Source organism: Esox lucius, chromosome 1 (assembly GCF_011004845.1).
Source record: "Esox lucius isolate fEsoLuc1 chromosome 1, fEsoLuc1.pri, whole genome shotgun sequence".
NCBI classification, from domain to species: Eukaryota; Metazoa; Chordata; class Actinopteri; order Esociformes; family Esocidae; genus Esox; species Esox lucius.
In genome coordinates, this window is record NC_047569.1 from 1832656 (window position 1) to 1855954 (window position 23299).

The window sequence follows — 23299 nt, forward strand, 5'->3', positions numbered from 1 at the left end:
GTAATGACCGCAACTATCCTGTTGCAAATCATTTCAATTATAAAAATCATGACATCTCCTTTGACTGAAACGTTGCAGATTTTTGTCAATTTTAATGCTTGTAAACACCACCAGTGTGCAAGAATATTTTCACTTTATTTCTCGCACCTGGTCATTTCACTTCAGGTAAGCGATCAGGTTCTTATTTTTTACGTTTTCATTTAAAAAACACATTACTGGAATTAAAGAACTAAAGCTTGTCAATATTTTGATGGCAGAAAAATCCAAGCCAATTCTATATGCAGCAGCTTCTACACGTAAACAACTAAAAGCTGTCTTTCACTGTAAATTTCAGTTTATATCAAAAGGTTGAATGGGCCTATTTGTATGTAAATTGAGAGAAGCACTCTTTTGTTTATTTACAAAGAGCTATTGCAGAAAATTCCACCATATACTTGAGAAAACCAAATGTGGATGTTAAAAAAAACTTAATGCTGATGTTAATACTTGTTTAGTTTTTTTACCAATATGTCATTATATCATATTATGTATAGATATTCATTATTTTATTTATTATTATATCATATGTATAGATATTCATTATTTATCATGATTTATCTGTATAATACATTTATTTATTTATTTTATTAAAGTTTTTGTCTTACAGTAACAGACTGCATGCTATAATTTATTTTGCATTAGACAACTTTTCCAGTGTTTTGTTGCCCCTGTCCCAGCTTTTATGAAACTTGTTGCTGAAATCAAATTCAAAGAAAATATAGTTTCAACATTTAATATGTTGTCTTTCTAATATTTTATATGAAATATAGGGTTTAAATGATTTGCACATCATTGCATTTTGTTTTTATTTCCATACCTTTTTGGAAAAGGGGCTGTATATACATATAGCATGCAGTCCGTTACTGAGACAATAACTTGTCCCTAATAAATACACTTATTATACAATACATAATGATCAATAAATAAAAATACATCCATATTTGTCCTTACCTTACTGACTTGCTTAGTAATCATTGCTCAGATTATATTTGTGACGTTGTAGACAATAACAGTCTGATTACATGTTTTTTAACTTGCAAACGCTGCATTTAAGTTTTTACAGGATTGTATTTACTTACATGGAAACCAACATTCTTCATTACCGACAAATTTGCATTTTAAGATTTTTTTCCTGGTCAGGTCTTCCAATCAAACAACATATTGTTGCTGTATCTCCTTCACAAATTTACAGAGGTGGGGGTTCTTAGACCTAAGTGGGGAAAGAGGCTCTCCCATACTCACTCCCTCCAGGAAGGCTGTCCCTGTCAAAGATGCAGACTGTGTAACCCAGCTCATTCTCCAGGACCCTACGTAGCGTCAACAGGACAAACTGCTCCTCCTCACTATTCCTTGCATACGAGATGTAGATATCGTACTCCTTGTCATCTGAATAGAGAAGAAGCAGACCCTCAATAAGAGTGAGATTGTATTGTTAGGTCCAGGTGATTCCAGAACATTATTTTATGTTTAATTTAAACTTTTTTCTGTATACCAGGTATGCTGCTTGAAAGTATGTTAACCCCTTGTGGAATTAGATTTGTTTAGTGTTTCCATTAAATCATAACTTATACAGATCCAGTCTTTTCTATCTGATATTACAGGTTCATGGTTACCAATTCCAAATGTTTGTTAATTGGAAACCATGCAGGGAAACAAAATAAAAAAATCTAGATCTAGAGGTCTAGAGCAGGTGCAAAAATAAGTAAACTCCAAGTTGCATTAACTACGGGAACACTTAAATCACACATCGGATCACAATCAAGGAAATATATTAAAATATCAAAATCTTCACTGTACATTGTGTAAGGCTGGATTCAAAACACACAGAAAATCAAAGTAAACAATTGAAATCACAGGCTGTTCCAACTTGCATGCATTTCATCATGGAAACTCATAATGTGACTGAGTAGTGTATATGGCCCCCACATGCCTGTATGCACTCCCAACAACATCTGGGCATGCTCCTGATGAGACAGTGGATGGTGTCCAGGGGCATCTTTTCCCAGACCTGCATCAGGGCATCAGTGAGCTCCTGGCAGTTTGTGGTGCTACTTGGCAGCGTCGGATGCACCAATACATAACATCGCAGAGGTTCTAGATTGGATTCAGGTCTCGGGAACGTGAGGGCCAGTCAATGGTATCAATGCCTTCGTTATCCAGGAACTGCCTACAAACTCTGGCCACATGAGGCTGGGCATTGTCCTGCACCAGGAGAAACCCAAGGCCTGATGATGGGTCTGAGGTTTTCATACCGGTACCTAACAGCAATCAGGGTACCGTTGGCTAGCACGTGGAGTTCTGTGCGATCCTCCAAGGATATGCCTCCCAAGACCATCACTGACCCACTGCCAAACCGGTCATGCTGAATGATGTTGCAGGCAGCATAACATTCACCATGGCGTCTCCAGAATCTTTCACATGTAATCAATGTTTACCTGCTCTCATCTGTGAAGAGAATGGTGTGCCAATGGCAGACCTGCCAATTCTGGTGTTCTCTAGCAAATGCCAATCGAGCTGCATCATGCTAGGCTGTGAGCACAGGTCCCACTAGAGGATGTTGGGCTCTTATGCTACCCAAATGGAGTCTGTTTCTGACAGTTTGGTCAGAAACATGCACACTATTAGCCAGCTGGAGGTCATTTTGTAGGGCTCTGGCAGTGCTACTCCTATTCCTCCTCGCACAGATACCAGTCCTGCTGCTGGGTTGATGCCCTTCTACGACCCTGTCCAGCTCTCCTCGTATAACGGCCCCTCCTGGTATCTCCTCCATGCTCTTGAGACTACTGGGAGACAGAGTAAACCTTCTGGCAATGACACGTATGGATGTGCCATCCTGGAGAAGCTGGACTGCCTGTGCAAATTGAACGGGCTGCAGGTACCACCTCAAGCTACCAGTAATGACAAGGACACTAGGAAAAAGCCAAACTAGAGAAGAATCAGTCAGGAAGGATAAGGAGAGAGCAGATGACTGTGGCCACCACCTGCAAAACCATTCCCTTTTTGGGGGTTGTCTTGCTGTTGCCTCTCCAGTGTGCCTTTTGTCACTTTCATTTGCATCAAAACAGGTGACATCCATCCATCCATCTTCTTCCGCTTATCCGGGGCCGGGTCGCGGGGGCAGCAGTCTAAGCAGGGATGCCCAGACTTCCCTCTCCCCAGACACTTCCTCTAGCTCTTCCGGGGGGACACCGAGGCGTTCCCAGGCCAGCCGGGAGACATAGTCCCTCCAGCGTGTCCTAGGTCTTCCCCGGGGTTTCCTCCCGGTGGGACGGGACCGGAACACCTTCCCAGGAAGGCGTTCCGGAGGCATCCGAAACAGATGCCCAAGCCACCTCAGCTGACCCGTCTCGATGTGGAGGAGCAGCGGCTCTACTCTGAGCTCCTCCCGGGTGACCGAGCTTCTTACCCTATCTCTAAGGGATCGCCCAGCCACCCTGCGGAGAAAGCACTGCCACCTTAACATGGTGGAGGGGTTTGAGTACCCGAGTGACCCTAGGAGCTATGTTGTCTGGGGCTATATGCCCCTGGTAGGGTTTCCCAAGGCAAACAGGTCCTAGGCGACGGGTCAGACTAAGAGCGGTTCAAAACCCTTTAATGATGAGTTACATTTCAAGTACCGTGACGTCGCCCAGTATGGCGCAGCCGGGGCCCCACCCTGGAGCCAGGCCCGGGGTTGGGGCTCGTATGTGAGCGCCTGGTGGCCGGACCTTTCCCCATGGGGCCCGGCCGGGCTCAGCCCGAAGGAGCTTCGTGGGGGCGCCTTCCCGTGTGCTCACCACCTACAGGAGGGACCATAAGGGGTTGGTGCGGAGAGGATCAGGCAGCAGTCGAAGGCGGGGGCCTCGACAACCCGATCCCTGGACACAGAAACTAGCTCTAGGGACGTGGAACCTCACCTCGCTGGCAGGGAAAGAGCCTGAGATCGTGCGTGAGGTTGAGAGGTTCCGACAAGAGGTAGTCGGGATCACCTCTACGCAAGGCTTTGGCTCTGGAATCACACTCCTTCAGAGAGGATGGACTCTTCACCTGGTGTGGGTTTGCTTATAGCTCCCGAGCTCTGCCGCCATGTGTTGAAGTTTACCCCGGTGAACGAGAGGGTCCCGACCTTCTTGGAGTCTCTGGGAGGGATGCAGTGTTCAGTTATTGGACTTCTGTGCTAGTCACATTTTGTCCATAATGAACACCATGCATAAGGGTGTCCATCAGTGCACGTGGCACCAGGACACCCTAGGCCGCAGGTCGATGATCGACTTTGTTGTCGTTTCATCTGACCTGCGGCCGTAAGTCTTGGACACTCGGGTGAAGAGAGGGGCAGAGCTGTCAACTGATCACCACCTGGTGGTGAGTTGGATCCGATGGTGGGTGAGGAAGCTGGACAGACTCGGCAGACCCAAGCGTATTGTAAGGGTCTGCTGGGAATGTCTGGCCGAGTCTCCTGTCAGTGAGATCTTTAACTCCCACCTCCGGCAGAGCTTAGACTGGATCCCGAGGGTGGCTGGAGATATTGAGTCCGAGTGGACCATGTTCTCCACCGCCATTGTCGAAGCGGCCGCTCGCAGCTGTGGCCGTAAGGTCTCCGGTGCCTATCGAGGCGGCAATCCCCGAACCCGGTGGTGGACACTGGAAGTAAGGGATGCCGTCAAGCTGAAGGATGAGTCCTATCAGGCCTGGTTGGCTTGTGGGACTCCTGAGGCAGCTGACGGGTACCGGCAGGCCAAGCAGACTGCAGCCGGGTGATTGTGGAGGCAAAAACTCGGGCCTGGGAGAAGTTCGGTCAGGCCACGGAGAAGGACTATTGGCTGGCCTCGAAGAGATTCTGGCAAACCGTCCGGCGCCTCAGGAGAGGGAAACAGTGCCCTACCAATGCTGTTTACAGTAGAGGTGGGCAGCTGTTGACCTCAACTGGGGATGTTGTTGGGCGGTGGAAGGAGTACTTCGAGGATCTCCTCAATCCCGCCGTCACGTCTTCCATTGAGGAAGCAGAGGATGAGGGCTCAGAGGTGGACTCGTCCATCACCCGGGCTGAAGTCACAGAGGTAGTCAAGAAACTCCTCGGTGGGCAGGCACCGGGGGTGGATGAGTTCCGCCCTGAGTACCTCAAGTCTCTGGATGTTGTGGGGCTGTCTTGGTTGACACGCCTGTGCAACATCGCGTGGTGGTCGGGGACAGTGCCTCTGGGATGGCAGACTGGGGTGGTGGTCCCTCTTTTTAAGAAGGGGGACCGGAGGGTGTGTTCCAACTACAGGGGGATCACACTTCTCAGCCTCCCCGGGAAAGTCTATGCCAGGGTATTGGAGAGGAGAATACGGCTGATAGTAGAACCTCGGATTCAGGAGGAAAAGTGTGGTTTTCGTCCGGGCCGTGGAACACTGGACCAGCTCTATACATTCTACGGGGTGCTGGAGGGTTCATGGGAGTTTGCCCAACCAGTCCACATGTGTTTTGTGGATTTGGATAAGGCATTCGATTGTGTCCCTCACGGCATCCTGTGGATGGTGCTTCGGGAATATGGGGTCCTGGGTTCTTTTGCTAAGGGCTGTCAGGTCCCTGTACGACCGAAGCAGGAGCTTGGTCCGCATTGCCGGCAGTAAGTCAGACTTGTTCCCAGTGCATGTTGGACTCCGGCAGGGCTGCCCTTTGTCACCGGTTCTGTTCGTCATTTTTATGGACAGAATTTCTAGGCGCAGTCAGGGGCTGGAGGGTGTCAGGTTTGGGGACAACACAATTTCATCTCTGCTCTTTGCGGATGATGTTGTCTTGTTGGCCCCTTCAAACCAGGACCTTCAGCATGCACTGGGACAGTTTGCAGCCGAGTGTGAAGCGGTGGGGATGAGAATCAGTACCTCCAAATCCGAGGCCATGGTCCTCAGTCGGAAAAGGGTGGCTTGCCCACTTCAGGTTGGTGGAGAGTGCCTGCCTCAAGTGGAGGAGTTTAAGTATCTTGGGGTCTTGTTCACGAGTGAGGGAAGCATGGAACGAGAGATTGACAGACGGATCGGTGCAGCTTCTGCAGTAATGCGGTCGATGTATCGGTCTGTCGTGGTGAAGAAAGAGCTGAGCCACAAGGCGAAGCTCTCGATTTACCGGACAATCTACGTTCCTACTCTCACCTATGGTCATGAGCTTTGGGTCATGACCGAAAGGACAAGATCCCGGATACAGGCGGCCAAAATGAGCTTTTTCCGCAGGGTGGCTGGGCGACCCCTTTAGAGGGTGAGAAGCTCGGTCACCCGGGAGGAGCTAAATTAGAATCATCATATATTATTTATTTAACTTATTTAGCATTTTTAAACATATTTGGATCCCAAAATATCATCTAAATTGCTATCAAAGAAAACAAAAATAGAGATATAGCAAACTAGAATCACAAATATACAATTTTCATAGGACTAATATGGGGATCTTGTTTGAATGCTTAATTATAGACCTTAGATCATTTAATAGACAATACCTATGTGAAGATTAAAATATAAATGTTAATTAACAGTTAAGGTACATGTACATTAATATATCTTTGACCTATTGAACGCTCATGTGTATAAGCTATATTGTCTTTTTACCCCTTCCTTTTGCAGGAAATGATAATTCTGCACTTCTACATTTGACCTTTCATACACACCTGGGATAAATAGATTTTTGATGAAGAGCAAACAGTTATAACATTGTTTCAATGACAAGGTCTGGTGGAAAGCCCAGCAGTGTACTTTTCCTTGCAATTGTACAGTAGGTGTCCCACCTGTAGAGCGTTCATCAGTTCCAAACCAGGAGCGGTAGATCAGTAGTAGTTCCAACCAAAAAATGTGATAGACCACGAACATCACCAGCATCAGGAACAGAGTTACGCCCAGACCACAGCCCAGCTCCACAGATGGCAGGTACACTAAAAATAAATATATAGAAAAAAAAGAAAAGAGAATATTGTGCCGAAGGCTGGCCAAGTGGCTGAAAGCATCACTTGTAGCATGTAAATGGTCTTTTACAATTATTGGCACCGTTGGTGAAGATAAGTAAAACTGAAACTCTACTGGAGGGATGGAACACCATTTTTCCAAAACATATTCCATTTGGTGTTTTGATGATGGTGGTATCAAACATGATGGTCTAATATTTCCCAATATGTGTTCAAATGGGTTGAGATCTGGCAGAGATTTCAACTCGAACCACATGACTTGGACTCAAGTCACATATTTTGCAACTTGAGACTTTACTTGAAAAGAGAAAACACTGGCAACTTGATTTCGACTTGAACACATGACTTGTGAATTAACTTGGACTTGAGCTGTATGCCTCAAGATTTAGATTTTTCCAACACCTTCCTCTCGCCCTATCTCACCTGTCTGCTCACTCTGCCCGATGCTCACAGACCTAGTATTCAGTGTTCGCAACGTGCATTCACTGGGTGGGGGGCAAACAACAATACTTGAAGGTAATTGGACTTTTCTCAGTGTCACTTCAACTAGGCCTAGTGTTCAGCTATCAATGTTAGGTTGTCAATTCCAATTTGATTGAGAACTGGCTATCATTGCATCTGGATGGGTTCTCAAAATAGCTACATTTGAATTCAAAGCTATGTCGTAGTGGGGAGGAAAATGACAAATGTATGGAAATCATGCAAAAATAAAATTACTGATGTGATAGCCACAACGTCTACCTTTGTAAGAAAATTAAATCCCACAAAAACAGGAAAGAAGAAAATTACAAATGTGCTATGCCTAGAAAGTTAGCTAAAGTGAGTTAATGTCATAATAAGATATTGTTGAAATAACGTTTCTGAAATAGGGATATTGAAGTAATTTCCTTGTGATTAGTTTAGCAACAGTCTGAATTCATTAAGCATTATACTACTATGTTTTTTCATCTCATTTACCAATGAGACTCCCATGGCAAGTCTTTCTGGTAATATTCTCAAATTTACTAGCATGCACTGACTTCCCCTAGAATCCTTTTTTTCAAAGGTGGACAGCATTTATTTTTTTACATCCTCACTGTAGATAGGCTTCACGTTACAATAAAACATCTAAATAAATAAAGTCAATTGAAAACATGAATAAATAAAAACAACCTACATAATAATGTTAGGTTAAGATTTCTTATACTCCAGCAAATTGGATTTGAAATAAGAAAAGTAACTAAGAGGTTATGGTGCAGACTGTCATCTTTAGTTTCATTGTATTTATATTCATAAATGGTTAACTGTGTTACATTTTACAGAAACAAAAGTATTTGGACAAATTAACACAAATCAGAAATAAAGTAGTCATATTAATAATTGTTTGCAATTGCTCAGCATAAGCTGACTGCTTAAAGTTTGTGACCTACAGACATAACCAAACACTTGGTATCCTGGGTATGCCCTGGTGATGATCTACCACACCTGTACTAGAGCTGTATTCAGAGCCAGAGATTTTTTGCTTCTCAATTCACCAAAACCGTTGACTTTGACACACCTAGGTCCGGGTCCACAGACACAGATTAAGCCTAGTCTAGGACAAAAACAACCAGCTCAGTTGAGTTTTTTTTTTTTATTGAACTAGATTTTTTCTGGTCGTAAACTAGCCTTAATCCGTGTCTGTGAATACAGATTTTTCAGGCTTATGGTGACTTGCATTTAGACCTTTTGTTTATCACTCATAAGAATTAAGAATTCAACGACACAAACCTGACCATGAAAAAGCTGAGCAGCCAATTGCCCAGTTACTATTGTTCCCCTAAAATGGGCACCAAATTGTAAAAAAAGGTATGTAATTCCAACATTGTTCAGAGTTTATGGATCTAAATACATTTAAATAAATGCTGTATGTATGTATGTATCAGGTCTGATAAATAATGAAAAGCTGGATATTTACTTGCTGCTGGCCAACTGTCCAGAAGAACAATATAAAATTGTTAAGATTTCAAAATGTCCATACTGCTCGCAAATTCTTCATAAGAGACTTCAGTAAAGTGTACCCTAACTGGGCAAAACTGACAAAGATCGCATCAGTTATCCTGATTTACAGTGTGCCCATGGTGAAGCCATTCTCTGATCAAAACCAAATTATAACGGCCTCAAATTCAGGAGGAAAACCTAACCATGTGACTCACAAGCAGCTTGAAGGAGTTGGGCTGTTTTGACAAAAGCAGTAACTCACTTTGAGCGGACCAAGATCCACAGCAGACGTGCTATGAATACAAATGTGTCACCAAGCTGTGTCAATGTCCACTTGAAAGAACATATAAGGCTAGAGCCTTGGGAGCTGAACTTTGCTGATGCCCCTGGTTTTGAGGCAAATGTAGTTTGATTTTCAACTGGGCAAGATGACTGGCTCTGCTGATCTAACCCAAATTCATTACATTGGCCTACACAAATACACTCACCTAAAGAATTATTAGGAACACCATACTAATACTGTGTTTGACCCCCTTTCCCCTTCAGAACTGCCTTAATTCTACGTGGCATTGATTCAACAAGGTGCTGAAAGAATTCTTTAGAAATGTTGGCCCATATTGATAGGATAGCATCTTGCAGTTGATGGAGATTTGTGGGATGCACATCCAGGGCACAAAGCTCCCGTTCCACCACATCCCAAAGATGCTCTATTGGGTTGAGATCTGGTGACTGTGGGGGCCATTTCAGTACAGTGAACTCATTGTCATGTTCAAGAAACCAATTTGAAATGATTCGAGCTTTGTGACATTATCCTGCTGGAAGTAGCCATCAGAGGATGGGTACATGGTGGTCATAAAGGGATGGACATGGTTAGAAACAATGCTCAGGTAGGGCGTGGCATTTAAACAATGTCCAACTGGCACTAAGTGGCCTAAAGTGTGCCAAGAAAACATCCCCCACACCATTACACCACCACCACCAGCCTGCACAGTGGTAACAAGGCATGATGGATCCATGTTCTCATTCTGTTTACGCCAAATTCTGACTACCATCTCTACCATCTGAATGTCTCAACAGAAATTAAGACTCAACAGACCAGGCAACATTCTTCCAGTCTTCAACTGTCCAATTTTGGTGAGCTCGTGCAAATTGTAGCCTCTTTTTCCTATTTGTAGTGGAGATGAGTGGTACCCGGTGGGGTCTTCTGCTGTTGTAGCCCATCCGCCTCAAGGTTGTGCGTGTTGTGGCTTCACAAATGCTTTGCTGCATACCTCGGTGTTTATTTCAGTCAAAGTTGCTCTTCTATCAGCTTGAATCAGTCGGCCCATTCTCCTCTGACCTCTAGCATCAACAAGGCATTTTCGCCCACAGGACTGCCGCATACTGGATGTTTTTCCCTTTTCACACCATTCTTTGTAAACCCTAGAAATGGTTGTGCGTGAAAATCCCAGTAACTGAGCAGATTGTGAAATACTCAAACTGGCCCGTCTGGCACCAACAACCATGCCACACTCAAAATTGCTTAAATAACCTTTCTTTCCCTTTCTGACATTCAGTATGGAGTTCAGGAGATTGTCTTGACCAGGACCACACCCCTAAATGCATTGAAGCAACTGCCATGTGATTGGTTGATTAGTTCATTGCATTCATGAGAAATTGAACAGGTGTTCCTAATAATCCTTTAGGTGAGTGTAGCCTTGTTTTGATATTTGTTTGGCTGATTGAAATGTTCAAACATCCTGTATAGATTTTAGTTCATGGTGCTTTTTCTTTTTGAGGTTCATATACAATGCTTGACTTGGGCCAAACTTTCAAGAGCATGATACAGGCACTTAATTTTTTTGAACTGTTAAATGCCATGATACAGGCACTTTACAGTATACCTTTTTTTGGCACTTGACGAAGCCCTGATGTACCTCATAGTTTTATTTTTTTTAATCTATATTGCTCAAAAAAATTAATGGAACACAATCATCACAGAATAAAAACTTCAGGGATATTAATCTGTCCAGTTAGGAAACATAAGCGATTGCGAATCAATGCCACCTGTTATGGGGCAAATGAAAGTGACAAACAGGTGCACTGGAGAGGCAACAGCATGATAACCCCCCAAAAGTGAATGGTTTTGCAGGTGGCAATTTAAGACTATTACTCTCTCCTTATCCTTCCTGATGGATTCTTCTTTAGTTTTGTGTTTTGTTAGTGTCCTTGTCACTGCTGGTACCATGAGGCAGTACCTGCAGCCTATTTAGATTGCACAAGAAGTCCAGATCCTCCAGGAGGGCACATCCATACGTGCCGTCATGAGAAGGTTTCCTGTCACTCCCAATACAATCTCAAGAGCATGGAGGAGAGACCAGGAGATGGGCCGTTACACAAGTAGAGCTGGACAGGGTCATAGAAGGGCATCAACCCAGTAAGCAAGACTGGTATCTGCACCTTTGTGCGAGGAGGAAGAGGAGGAGCACTGCCAGAGCCCTACAAAATGACCTCCAGCGGGCTACTGGTGTGCAGCTCGATTGGCATTCGCTAGAGAACACCAGATTTGGCAGGTCTGCCATTGGTGTCCCATTCTCTACACAGATGAGAACAGGTTCACCCTGTGCACATGACAGACGTGAAAGAGTCTGGAGACGCCATGGTGAACTTTATGCTGCCTGCAACATCATCGGCATGACCAGTTTGGCGGTGTGTCAGTGATGGTCTGGGGAGGCATATCTTTGGAGGGTTGCACAGACCTCCAAGTGCTAGCCAACAGTACCCTGACTGCTGTTAGGTACCAGGATGAAATACTCAGACCCATTGTCAATGGTGCTTAAACTGATGCAGTGGGCTCTCGGTTCCTCCTGGTGCAGGACAACGCCCAGACTCACGTGGCCAGAGTGTGTAGGCAGTTCCTGGATGATGAAGGCATTGATGCCATTCACTGGCCCTCACGTTCCCCTGACCTGAATCAAATTGAGAACCTCTGGGATGTTATGTATTGGTGCATTTGACACGGCCAAGTAGTGCCACAGACTGTCCAGGAGCTTGCTGATGCCCTGATCCAGGTCTGGGAGGAGATACCCCCAGGACACCATCCACCTGTCATCAGGTGTATGCCCAGGCATTGTTGAGAGTGCATACAGGCACGTGGGGGCCATACACACTACTGAGTCAAATTATGAGTTGCCGTGATGACATTTACACAAGTTGGAACAATTCATGCAAGTTGGAACAATTCATGCAAGTTGGAACAATTGTGATTTCAATTGTTAACTTTGATTTTCAGTGTGAGTTTGACCAGCCCTCAATCAGTTGGTGATTTTGGTTTCCTTTGACCATTGTTACATAATTTTGTTTCTCAACGAATTACACAATGTACAGTAAAGATTTCAATGTAAAAAAAAATTTAACAATGTGAAATTTAAGTGTTCCCTTTATTTTTTTTTTGCAGTGCATATAGCAATGGAGAGTAGCCATTTATGTTGTGAATCCTGCCTAACAGCATTTGTAGACATCCATTAAGTGCACATGCTGTATTGTTCCAAGGTGACATATTGACAGCTCTAGGAAGAGTTTAGGAAGCTGGTTCCAAACTTCTTCCATTTCACAATGATAGAGCCCACCATGCTCTTGCAAACTTGTTTTTACTATTTTTATAACCTTCGCCAGGTCATTGTGTAATATGGTATTTTACATGGTACACCAAAATGTCCATGTCTTACACAGAAAATAATGTACAGTCATTGATCATGACAAGAGTTACAGAACATCCTGCTGAACATTGTCAAATGAAGTTTCAGTATACCATGCAACACTACTGTACATATGCCCTTAAATGTGTGTTTGCTTCCACCACTCACTTATAGTAGACAAGTATAGTGTGGTTTCGCATTACATATTGGAATGTCAGTAGTACCACAATACCATTAATTCATAGCGTTCTATAAAGGTTTTGTGTTGGCTTATCTTATCTTCTGAGTGTATACTTTTGCCAGATCAGATTATTTGCTCCAACACTTCTGTTTCGCTTTGAACAGTTAAGCAATGGAAACAGTAGCAGCCATGGCATTCCTGGACACACCAGCCTTTTGGAAAACCCACGGAAATACTGTACCCCCTCTTTGTAAAGTTCACTACTGGTATCTGCAGACCTTATCTTTGATGATGCCTGCTTCAGAAATTGAAAAGGAGAATGGAAAAGCTATGTCAATATACAGCAATTTATTTTAAAAAATATGTATAATTTGCACTTTCTATTTTCCCTTCTTTTTCTTCTTTTGTGTTCTCTTCTCATAATTTTATTAATCCACATTAGAATATCAAATCACTGTATTTCATAAAACAGGCTGATTGCTACAGTACAAATAGAGGGTTTGTCTTTCAAAAAATCTTACACTTTATCTCCACAACTTTAAAGCACTGGTGGCAAACATGGAGTGTCTGCAGGTTGCCCTCTTTCCTTAAACTCCTCCCGCTGCCCAGAGGTCGCCACCGTCAGCTCCCTCTGCTGCCCTGTTTTCGCCGCCGCCCAAGCCCGCCGAGGACTGTCTGCCTCGTTCACTCCTGCCCTGGAGCCACCGCCTTGTCCAGCGGCGCCCTCTCCAGTCCTGGCCTCAGCGGTGCCCTCTCCATTCACAGCCGTTCCGTCTCCCCGGCCTGACCCAGCCGCTCTGCCGCCCTCTCCTGTCCCGGCCTCGGGCTGTGCCCTGTCCTGTCCCTGCCCGAGCCCGCCCTTCCGGATTCCCGTCGCACATGAACTCACCCCGGACTCCTTCATTTGTCTTGTCTCCAATTGTCGCTCCCACCAGGTCCCAATCAAGTCATTAGTATGTGTTTTAATGTTTCTCCTCTGCTCCCCTCACTTGTCTGTCAATGTTGCATGTCTACGTTTGTTTCGGTACGTGGTGAGTGTTGCGTTTTGATTTATACTTTTGGTTTCGTTCAGTGTTTCAGTGCTCAGTGTTCATTTATATAAAAAATACGACATCGACTGCCACTCTGCCTGCGCCTGGTGCCTTTCCTCTCCACCACTACGCAACTCGTGACACTACCCTCACCTGGTTGTTTATGTCTGAATTGGGCTGCAATTTATAGTGGAAAACTAAAAGAAGCATATACTAGACCCTCTGTGGTGGTTTGACACCTGTTCTTTGAAGTGTGCATATTGTATAATTCAAACGGTGCACTACGCAATCTAGAAATTCAGTTAATCGGTTCTTGTAATAAAATTTGCTCCCATTTGTCATAAGTTATAGGGATTTAATTAAATGTTTAATTCCCACACACTGTTTTTTGGCCCATTCCTCCATGCAGATCTACTCTAGAGCAGTGATGTTTTGGGGCTGTCGCTGGGCAACACGGACTTTCAACTCCCTCCAAAGATTTTCTATGGGGTTGAGATCTGGCGACTGGCTAGGCCACTCCAGGACCTTGAAATGCTTCTCACGAAACCACTCCTTCGTTGCCCGGGCGGTGTGTTTGGGATCATTGTCATGCTGAAAGACCCAGCCACATTTCATCGTCAATGCCCTTGCAAAATCTCACGATACATGGCCCCATTCATTCTTTCCTTTACACGGATCAGTCGTCCTGGTCCCTTTGCAGAAAAACAGCCCCAAAGCGTGATGTTTCCACCCCCATGCTTCACAGTAGGTATGGTGTTCTTTGGATGCAACTCAGCATTCTTTCTCCTCCAAACACGACGAGTTGAGTTTTTACCAAAAAGTTCTATTTTGACATTCTCCCAATCTTCTTTTGGACCATCCAAATGCTCTCTAGCAAACCTCAGACAGTACATGTACTGGCTTAAGCAGGGGGACACGTCTGGCACTGCAGGATTTGAGTCCCTGGCCACGTTGTGTGTTACTGATGGTAGCCTTTGTTACTTTGGTCCCAGCTCTCTGCAGGTCATTCACTAGGTCCCCCCCGTGTGGTTCTGGGATTTTTGCAACTGCCCCGAAACCTGAAGGATCTGGAGAAGGTCTGTATGGAGGAGTGGTCCAAAATCCCTGCTGCAGTGTGTGCAAACCTGGTCAAGAACTACAGGAAACGTATGATCTCTGTAATTGCAAACAAAGGTTTCTGTACCAAATATTAAGTTCTGCTTTTCTGATGTATCAAATACTTATGTCATGCAATAAAATGCAAATGAATTACTTAGAAATCATACAATGTGATTTTCTGGATGTTTTGGATTCCACCACTCACAGTTAAAGAGTACCTATGATGAAAATTACAGACTTCTACATGCTTTGTAAGTGGGAAAACCTGCAAAATCGTCAGTGTATCAAATAATTGTTCTCCCCACTGCTTCTCTTAAATTACAAATGTGAAATGTGCAAAATGAGCTACAAAATGAGCTTGCATTAGTTACATTGGGTTACCTAGCTTAAGCTTCTCTACTGTCACCCCTCAAAACACTTACTTTGCAAAGTTTAAAACCACCCATTTTAATTGAGCCACATTTTACTTGTGGATCTCTCTGTGAATGGATGATTCCTCTTCAAATGTTACAACGTGGATGAAGTACTGTTATGAAACTCAAGTTCAGTACTACCAGTTTATCTTGAAGAGTGTGTCCTTTGCTTTATACATATTGTGTTTAAATATGCAACAGATGTGTTCAGGTCAACGGAATAAGGCAGTGAACAGTGCTGTCCTGAATGACGGGTTTAAGAATGCATGGTCATATTAAACAACTGTATATATTACATAATTTATCATGTTCTTCCAAGTGTCACATTTGGATGGCAGGACCCAAGGGGCAGAGCAATAGTGGATAGACATTCCTTTATTGATTTCCAAATACAACAATAAAAAGTAGCACCAACAACCACAAACTGAAAAGCATGTAGCACAAACAATGACCCGCAACATAGGTGAGAAAATGGCAACTTAAATAGGATCCCCAATTAGATGCTATGAAGTAGTGCTGTCTCTTCAGGGACAATTCTAATAATTTCCACGCAGATCCCATACTATTGTCTGGATCTGTGTCTACATAATGCTGACTGTGGTTGATTTTTAAATGCCTGTAGCCCTTCTGTAAGAGACTTGCATATTGCCCTGCACTGACATTTTACATATTTCTTGATATTAGGAACCAGGCTACCCTTGTTCCTCTTCACAAGGTGAAGAATGGAATGTCTGGGGTTGCCACAAAGCATTTCACATCTTTCCAAAATGTCTTCTGGCATACTGAAATAAAATTATGTTAGGATAATGAGTGAACAAAGAATCAACCAACTCATTAAAGGGAACATCTGCAATTCAAAGAATGACAAACTCTCTCACAACGCCACAAATTTGGGTGGAGCTGGAGCTGGTTCTTCTAGTGCGCCTTAGAGAAAGGACACACTGACAATGGCTCCGAATTCACTATGTACGTTTTTGCTTATTATTGTTTTAAATGTTGTTTTTTTTGTTCATGCTGCACTGTTGCTCATACAGTATGATCGACAAACAGATCTCAGATTAAATACTGTAGTTGGAACACACCCTCCGGTACCCCTTCTTAAAAAGAGGGACCACCACCCCAGTCTGCCATCCCAGAGGCACTGTCCCCGACCGCCACGCGATGTTGCACAGGCGTGTCAACCAAGACAGCCCCACAACATCCAGAGACTTGAGGTACTCAGGGCGGAACTCATCCACCCCCGGTGCCTTCCCACCGAGGAGTTTCTTGACTACCTCTGTGACTTCAGCCCGGGTGATGGACGAGTCCCCCTCTGAGCCCTCATCCTCTGCTTCTTCAATGGAAGACGTGACGGCAGGATTGAGGAGATCCTCAAAGTACTCCTTCCACCGCCCGACGAAATCCCCAGTTGAGGTCAACAGCTGCCCACCTCTACTGTAAACAGCGTTGGTAGGGCACTGTTTCCCTCTCCTGAGGCGCCGGAGGGTTTGCCAGAATCTCTTCGAGGCTAGCCGATAGTCCTCCATGGCCTCACCGAACTCCTCCCAGGCCCGAGTTTTTGCTTCCACAACCACCCGGGCTGTAGTCTGCTTGGCCTGCCGGTACCCGTCAGCTGCCTCAGGAGTCCCACAAGCCAACCAGGCTTGATAGGACTCCTTCTTCAACTTGACGGCATCCCTTACTTCAGGTGTCCACCACCGGGTTCCGGGATTGCCGCCTCGATAGGCACCGGAGACCTTACGGCCACAGCTCCGAGCGGCCGCTTCGACAATGGCGGTGGAGAACATGGTCCACTCGGACTCAATATCTCCAGCCTCCCTCGGGATCCAGTCAAAGCTCTGCCGGAGGTGGGAGTTAAAGATCTCTCTGACACGAGACTCGGCCAGACGTTCCCAGCAGACCATTACAGTACGCTTGGGCTTGCAGAGTCTGTCCAACTTCCTCCCCCGCCATCGGATCCAACTCACCACCAGGTGGTTATCAGTTGACAGCTCCGCCCCTCTCTTCACCTGAGTGTCCAAGACATACGGCTGCAGGTCAGATGAAACAACAACAAAGTCGATCATCGACCTGCGGCCTAGGGAGTCCTGGTGCCACGTGCACTGATGGACACCCTTATGCTTGAACATGGTGTTCGTTATGGACAAACTGTGACTAGCACAGAAGTCCAATAACTGAACACCACTCGGGTTCAGATCAGGGGGGCCGTTCCTCCCAATCACGCCCCTCCAAGTGTCACTGTCGTTACCCACGTGGACGTTGAAGTCACCCAGTAGAACAATAGAGTCCCCAGTCGGAGCACTTTCCAGCACCCCTCCCAGAGACTCCAAGAAGGTTGGGTTCTCTGCACTGCTGTTCGGCCCGTAGGCACAAACAACAGTGAGAGACCTATCCCCGACCCGTAGGCACAGGGAAACAACCCTCTCGTTCACCGGGGTAAACTCCAACACATGGAGGCAAAGCTGGGGAGCTATAAGCAAACCCACACCAGCCCGCTGCCTCTCACCATGGGCAACTCAAGGAGTGTGGTTCCAGAGCCCAAGCCGTTTGTAGAGGTGATCCCGACTACCTCTAGTCGGAACCTCTCAACCTCACGCACGATCTCAGGCTCTTTCCCCGCCAGCGAGGTGACAGAACTTAATATTTGGTACAGAAACCTTTGTTTGCAATTACAGAGATCATACGTTGCCTGTAGTTCTTGACCAGGTTTGCACACACTGCAGCAGGGATTTTGGCCCACTCCTCCATACAGACCTTCTCCAGATCCTTCAGGTTTCAGGGCAGTCGCTGGCCAATATGGACTTTCAGCTCTCTCCAAAGATTTTCTATTGGGTTCAGGTCTGGAGACTAGGCTAGGGCACTCCAGGACCTTGAGAAGCTTCTTACGGAGCCACTCCTTAGTTGCCCTGGCTGTTTGTTTTGGGTCGCTGTCATGCTGGAAGACCCAGCCACGACTCATCTTCAATGCTCTTACTGAGGAAAGGAGGTTGAAGGCCAAGATTTCGCGATTCATGGCGCAGTCGTCCTGTCCCCTTTGCAGATGTTTCCACCTCCATGCTTCACAGTTGAGATGGTGTTCTTGGTTGTACTCATCCTTCTTCCTCCAAACACGGCAAGTGGAGTTTAGACCAAAAAGCTCTATTTTTGTCTCATCAGACCACATGACCTTCTCCCATTCCTCTTCTGGATCATCTAGATGGTCATTGGCAAACTTCAGATGGGCCTGGACATGGGCTGGCTTGAGCAGGGGGACCTTGCGTGCGCTGCAGGATTTGAATCCATGACGGCGTAGTGTGTTACTAATGGTTTTCTTTGGGAATGTGGTCCCAGCTCTCTTCAGGTCATTGACCAGGTCCTGCCTGGTTCTGGGCTGATCCCTCACCTTCCTCATGATCATTGATGCCCCACGAGGTGAGATCTTGCATGGAGTTGTTGTCTTCTCACCAAGCTGCTTGTCTATTGTCCTGTAGCCCATCCCAGCCTTGTGCAGGTCTACAGTTTTATCCCTGATATTCTTACACAGCTCTCTGGTCTTGGCCATTGTGGAGAGGTTGGAGTCTGTTTGATTGAGTGTGTGGACAGGTGTCTTTTATACAGGTAACGAGTTCAAACAGGTGCAGTTAATACAGGTAATGAGTGAAGAACAGGAGGGCTTCTTAAAGAAAAACTAACAGGTCCGTGAGAGCCGGAATTTACTTACTGGTTGGTAGGTGATCAAATACTTATGCCATGCAATAAAATGCAAATTAATGATTTAAAAATCATACAATGTGATTTTTTAAAATGTTATTCTGTCTTTCGCAGTTAGTGTACCTATGATAAAAATGACAGACCTCTACATGCTTTGTAAGTAGGATAACGTGCAAAATCGGCAGTGTATCAAATACTTGTTCTCCCCACTGTGTATTCCAGTGCAAAGAAAATGCACTTAGTAATTGTATTTTATTTCAACATTTTGTTTTTAACCATTTACAGACCTCCACGATATTTTGCAAATTTTATAGATAATTTTGCTGAACTACTCTGTTGTATCAGTTCATTATAACTTGTTTATTATTATAGGGGATTTTTTACATCCACATAGATAATAATACGGTCAATAATGCCCAAAAACCTTTTTCACTACTTGACACTTTTGATCTCACTCAACATGTGAAAGAGCGAACGCACACTCAAGGCCACATTCTAGATCTGGTTATCTCTAAAAGTCTCGATATTTCCCCTGTCATGATTAAAGGCTTGGCCCTGTCTGATCGTTTCTGTGTCTTTTTTAAATCACTGATCACCCCGAATATTCCAGTAAACTCTGTTTCTGTTAAGAAAAGGTACATTAATGAGAGTTCCAATGCTCAGTTTATGGAAACCATAGCTATCGCTTCAACAATGAGTGCTGAGTCAGTTGATGTACTCCTGGACAATTTTATAGCCAAAATATTGAATGTCATGGATCCAGTGTTACACTGGTTAAGGTAAACTATGAGCAAACAGAAAACACCATGGAGAACCACCAAGATGGGAAGCGCCCTGAAAAGAGAATGTAGGAAAGCGGAACATAAATGGAGGAAAACTAAACTTCAAATACACTATGACATCTATAAACAAAGCCTTGGTTCCTTCAACAATGAGTTCCGCAGGGCCAGACAGCAACATTCATTGGGAATGATCAACAAGAATATCAGCAATACCCCCAGTCTATTAGTCATGGTCGAAAAGCTTACAAACCCCCTAATGCAGGGGTATTGTTTATGTACTTGTTGTTCATTCCCGATAAATGTTGCTTTCTGGCCCTGTGAATCTCATTGTTGAGAATAATGGATGCATCTATATTGAACAACTATAGACCTGTATTCAATCTCGCTTTTATAGCCAAGATCATTGAGAAGGCCAAGACACACTTCAATCAACTATCGTAAACTCAAGCAATCTCTTCTTTCAGTCATGCTTCCAACCTCACCACAGTACTGAAACAGCCATGATAAAAGTTTTAAATGATATACACCTGAATACTGATTAGGATAAAATAACAGTTCTATTAGATCTCAGTGCAGCATTTGACACTGTACATCATAGAACACTTATATACAGGCTGGAAAGTTGGGTATGACTCTCCGGGACTGTCCTTAACAGGTTCTGATATTATCCAGAGGGCCGGAGTTACTTTGTCACCATTATTAATCATGAATCTGATAGGGAGGCTATGAGATGCGGAGTTTCCCAGGGATCAGTTCTCGTACTGCTTCTGTTCAATATCTATATGCTACCTCTGGGCCAAATTCTACAGAACAACGTTAACTTCCATAGATATGCCGATGACACTCAAATATATAGGGCTCTCGAACCGTATGACAACAGCTCAATAGACTCACTGTGTCACTGTATAGAGCATATAAATACCTGGATGAACCAAAATTGTCTACAATTAAAACAAGATTAAACAGATGATTGTGTTTGGCAACAAAAATAAAAGAACAAGTATTAGTAAAGAGCTGGATTCTCTGGCCCTGAAAACCAGGGACCAAGTGCGTAATCTTGGTGTTCTGATAGACCTCGGATTTAACAGTCATATCAAAGCGGTCATCAAAACAGCATTCTATCATCTTAAAAATATAGAAAGAATCAAGGGTTGAATATTGTAATGGCCTCTTAACTGGACTCCCCAAAAAGACTGTAAAACACTTGCAACTCATTCAGAATGCTGCTGCTAGAATGTTAATCAGGACCAAGAGAACTGAGCACATCCCTCCGGTTCTTAAATCTTTGCACTGACTTCTAGTCAGCTACAGAATAGGTTTTAAAGTGGTGCTTTTAGTTTATAAATCACTGAATGGTTTAGGCTCCAAATACATTTCTCATATGTTTGAAGAATATAAACCGAGCAGTGCTCTTAGATCCATGAACACAAGTCAGCTAGTAGAGCCCAGAGTCAAACATGGTCAAGCTGAATTAAAGCAGTTATGCTGGACACAACTGGAATAAACTACCAGAAGAATCTTTGATGTGCTTTTTTAATCCAGGTTAAAAACCCTTTTTATGCTGAGCACATAAACTTAACCGCAATGCTTAGCCTTACAGCTTTTATAGCTTCCTCAATCAATCAATCAATCAATCAAATTTATTTATAAAGTGCTTTTTACAACAGCAGTTGTCACAAAGTGCTTTACAGAGACACCCGGCCTTAAACCCCAAGGAGCAATCAACAGTAGTGTTGAATTTGAGTGGCTAGGAAAAACTCCCTAAGAAGGTCGAATTTTAGGAAGAAACCTAGAGAGGACCCAGGCTCAGAGGGGTGACCAGTCCTCTTCTGCCTGTGCCGGGTGAGATATTAAGAGTCCAATTGGAATAATAAATACATTTCTCTGGGCTAAATCCAGAGTCTATTTGATTTTAGACTAGGTCAGAAGTATGACCAGGTGGACAAGGACAGGGACAGCAACGGGCCCCCCAAACCAGGTAATCCGCAGGTGTGGACCAGGACCTCATCTCCTTCTAAAATTTAAAACTGGAGGAAACTGAGAAAAGTTAGTAGTACATCCCTCATATCCCCCAGCACAATAATATAGCAGCGTAACACCTTGGAACTGAGACGGGGAACTGAGACTTCCTACGTTTTTATCCCGTTTTTGTTCTATTTCTATTTTCCCATTCTGTGTTTTATTATGATCTTGTTTTGATGTTTTCATTTGAGTATTTGATTTTATGCTATTTTATTTAAATATTTTGTCTCTTTCTTTGTAAAGCACATTGAATTGCTTCAATGTATGAATTGTGCTATGTAAATAAACTTGCTTGCAAGTTTGTAGGCTACCAAAATATTTTCCAACCTTCCGATATGCATATAGTATATTCGAGGTATTGCTGATATAATAGTTTTTTGCTTTTTCTGTGACGTTTGCCAGCAAGCTAACATTTGGAGTGACAGGACCAAAATAGAGCTTTATGGCCACAACCATTAGTGCTATGCTTGGCGAGGGGTCAATAAGGCCTATAGTAAACAGAATACCATCCCCACTGTGAAGCATGGTGGTGGCTCAATGATGTTTTTGGAGGTGGTTGGTGGGGGGGGTGTAAATGTGTACTAGTACTAACTTATATAGCTTAATGGCTTATAATAACTATCCTATCAGCTGGTGATCAAACAATTCTGATTAATTTACACAATGACCTTTGAGAAAAGATTTAAGTTAGCACTGTCAAGTGGGTGACAGCAAAAGCTGGAGCCGTTACGTGTGTGTATGTGAGCCCTTCTCCGGGAAAACAAAAGAGAAAATGGAGATAGAATTGCTTCTAAATTATTGCAAATGTGCAGATCACAATTTACAAATGTATATTACAATGTGTAAACAGAATAACATTTACAAATGAATGTAACATCCGCAAACAAATGTCTCATGATCTGCAAATTCAGAATAAGATCCACAAATATATTGAATTACTCATGAATAAACTCCTTTCTACTTGTACCTCAAAGCAAGGATACATGAAAACTTATTTGCAATTATCCCTCACACCTTTGAAAAGCAAATTAATTATTTGCGGATCACATTATATTTGTGGATATATTTGTTTGTAACATTTTGACTCAAGTTTTGCAATGTTTTATACTACATAAAAATCTACAATTGCACAAATTCTACAAACAAATACTTCATGATCTGTAAATAGGAAACGCAGTCCACAAAAGTAATTCAGAATTTTCCGACAAACGCATTTAAAATTTACAAATACTTTACGATCTGTAAATATGAAATACGATCCACAGTAAGGTGAAGAGGTATTTGTGAGTGATATTTGAGTCTGTGGAACGTATCGTATTTGTGCATAGCAAACTGTGTTTGTGGATTGGTTCCGGTTTACAGAATTTTGACGCAAACATTCCGCATTAGATTTGCAAAAATGCATTAAATTTGCTTAACCTGGTGTCTCGTAATCAAATCCTAGAGGGTTATCCGTGCATGGCCAGTGACTGGGTCCCGGAGCCCAAATCCTCCCCT

The 23299-nt window shown here is 43.9% G+C and overlaps 1 protein-coding gene across 2 annotated transcripts in view; it reads right to left on the reverse strand.

Annotated features, from left to right (window-relative positions):
- Positions 1 to 23299, reverse strand: part of LOC105006651 (interleukin-1 receptor accessory protein) — a 123276-nt gene that overhangs the window by 3744 nt on the left and 96233 nt on the right. For both annotated transcript variants that reach the window (XM_034291403.1, XM_010865283.3), the window contains exons 10-11: positions 6776 to 6919; positions 1282 to 1425 (exon numbers count right to left, since the gene is read on the reverse strand). In XM_034291403.1, the coding sequence (XP_034147294.1) occupies positions 1282 to 1425; positions 6776 to 6919 (288 nt within the window). The remainder of the gene's footprint in view (positions 1 to 1281; positions 1426 to 6775; positions 6920 to 23299) is intronic.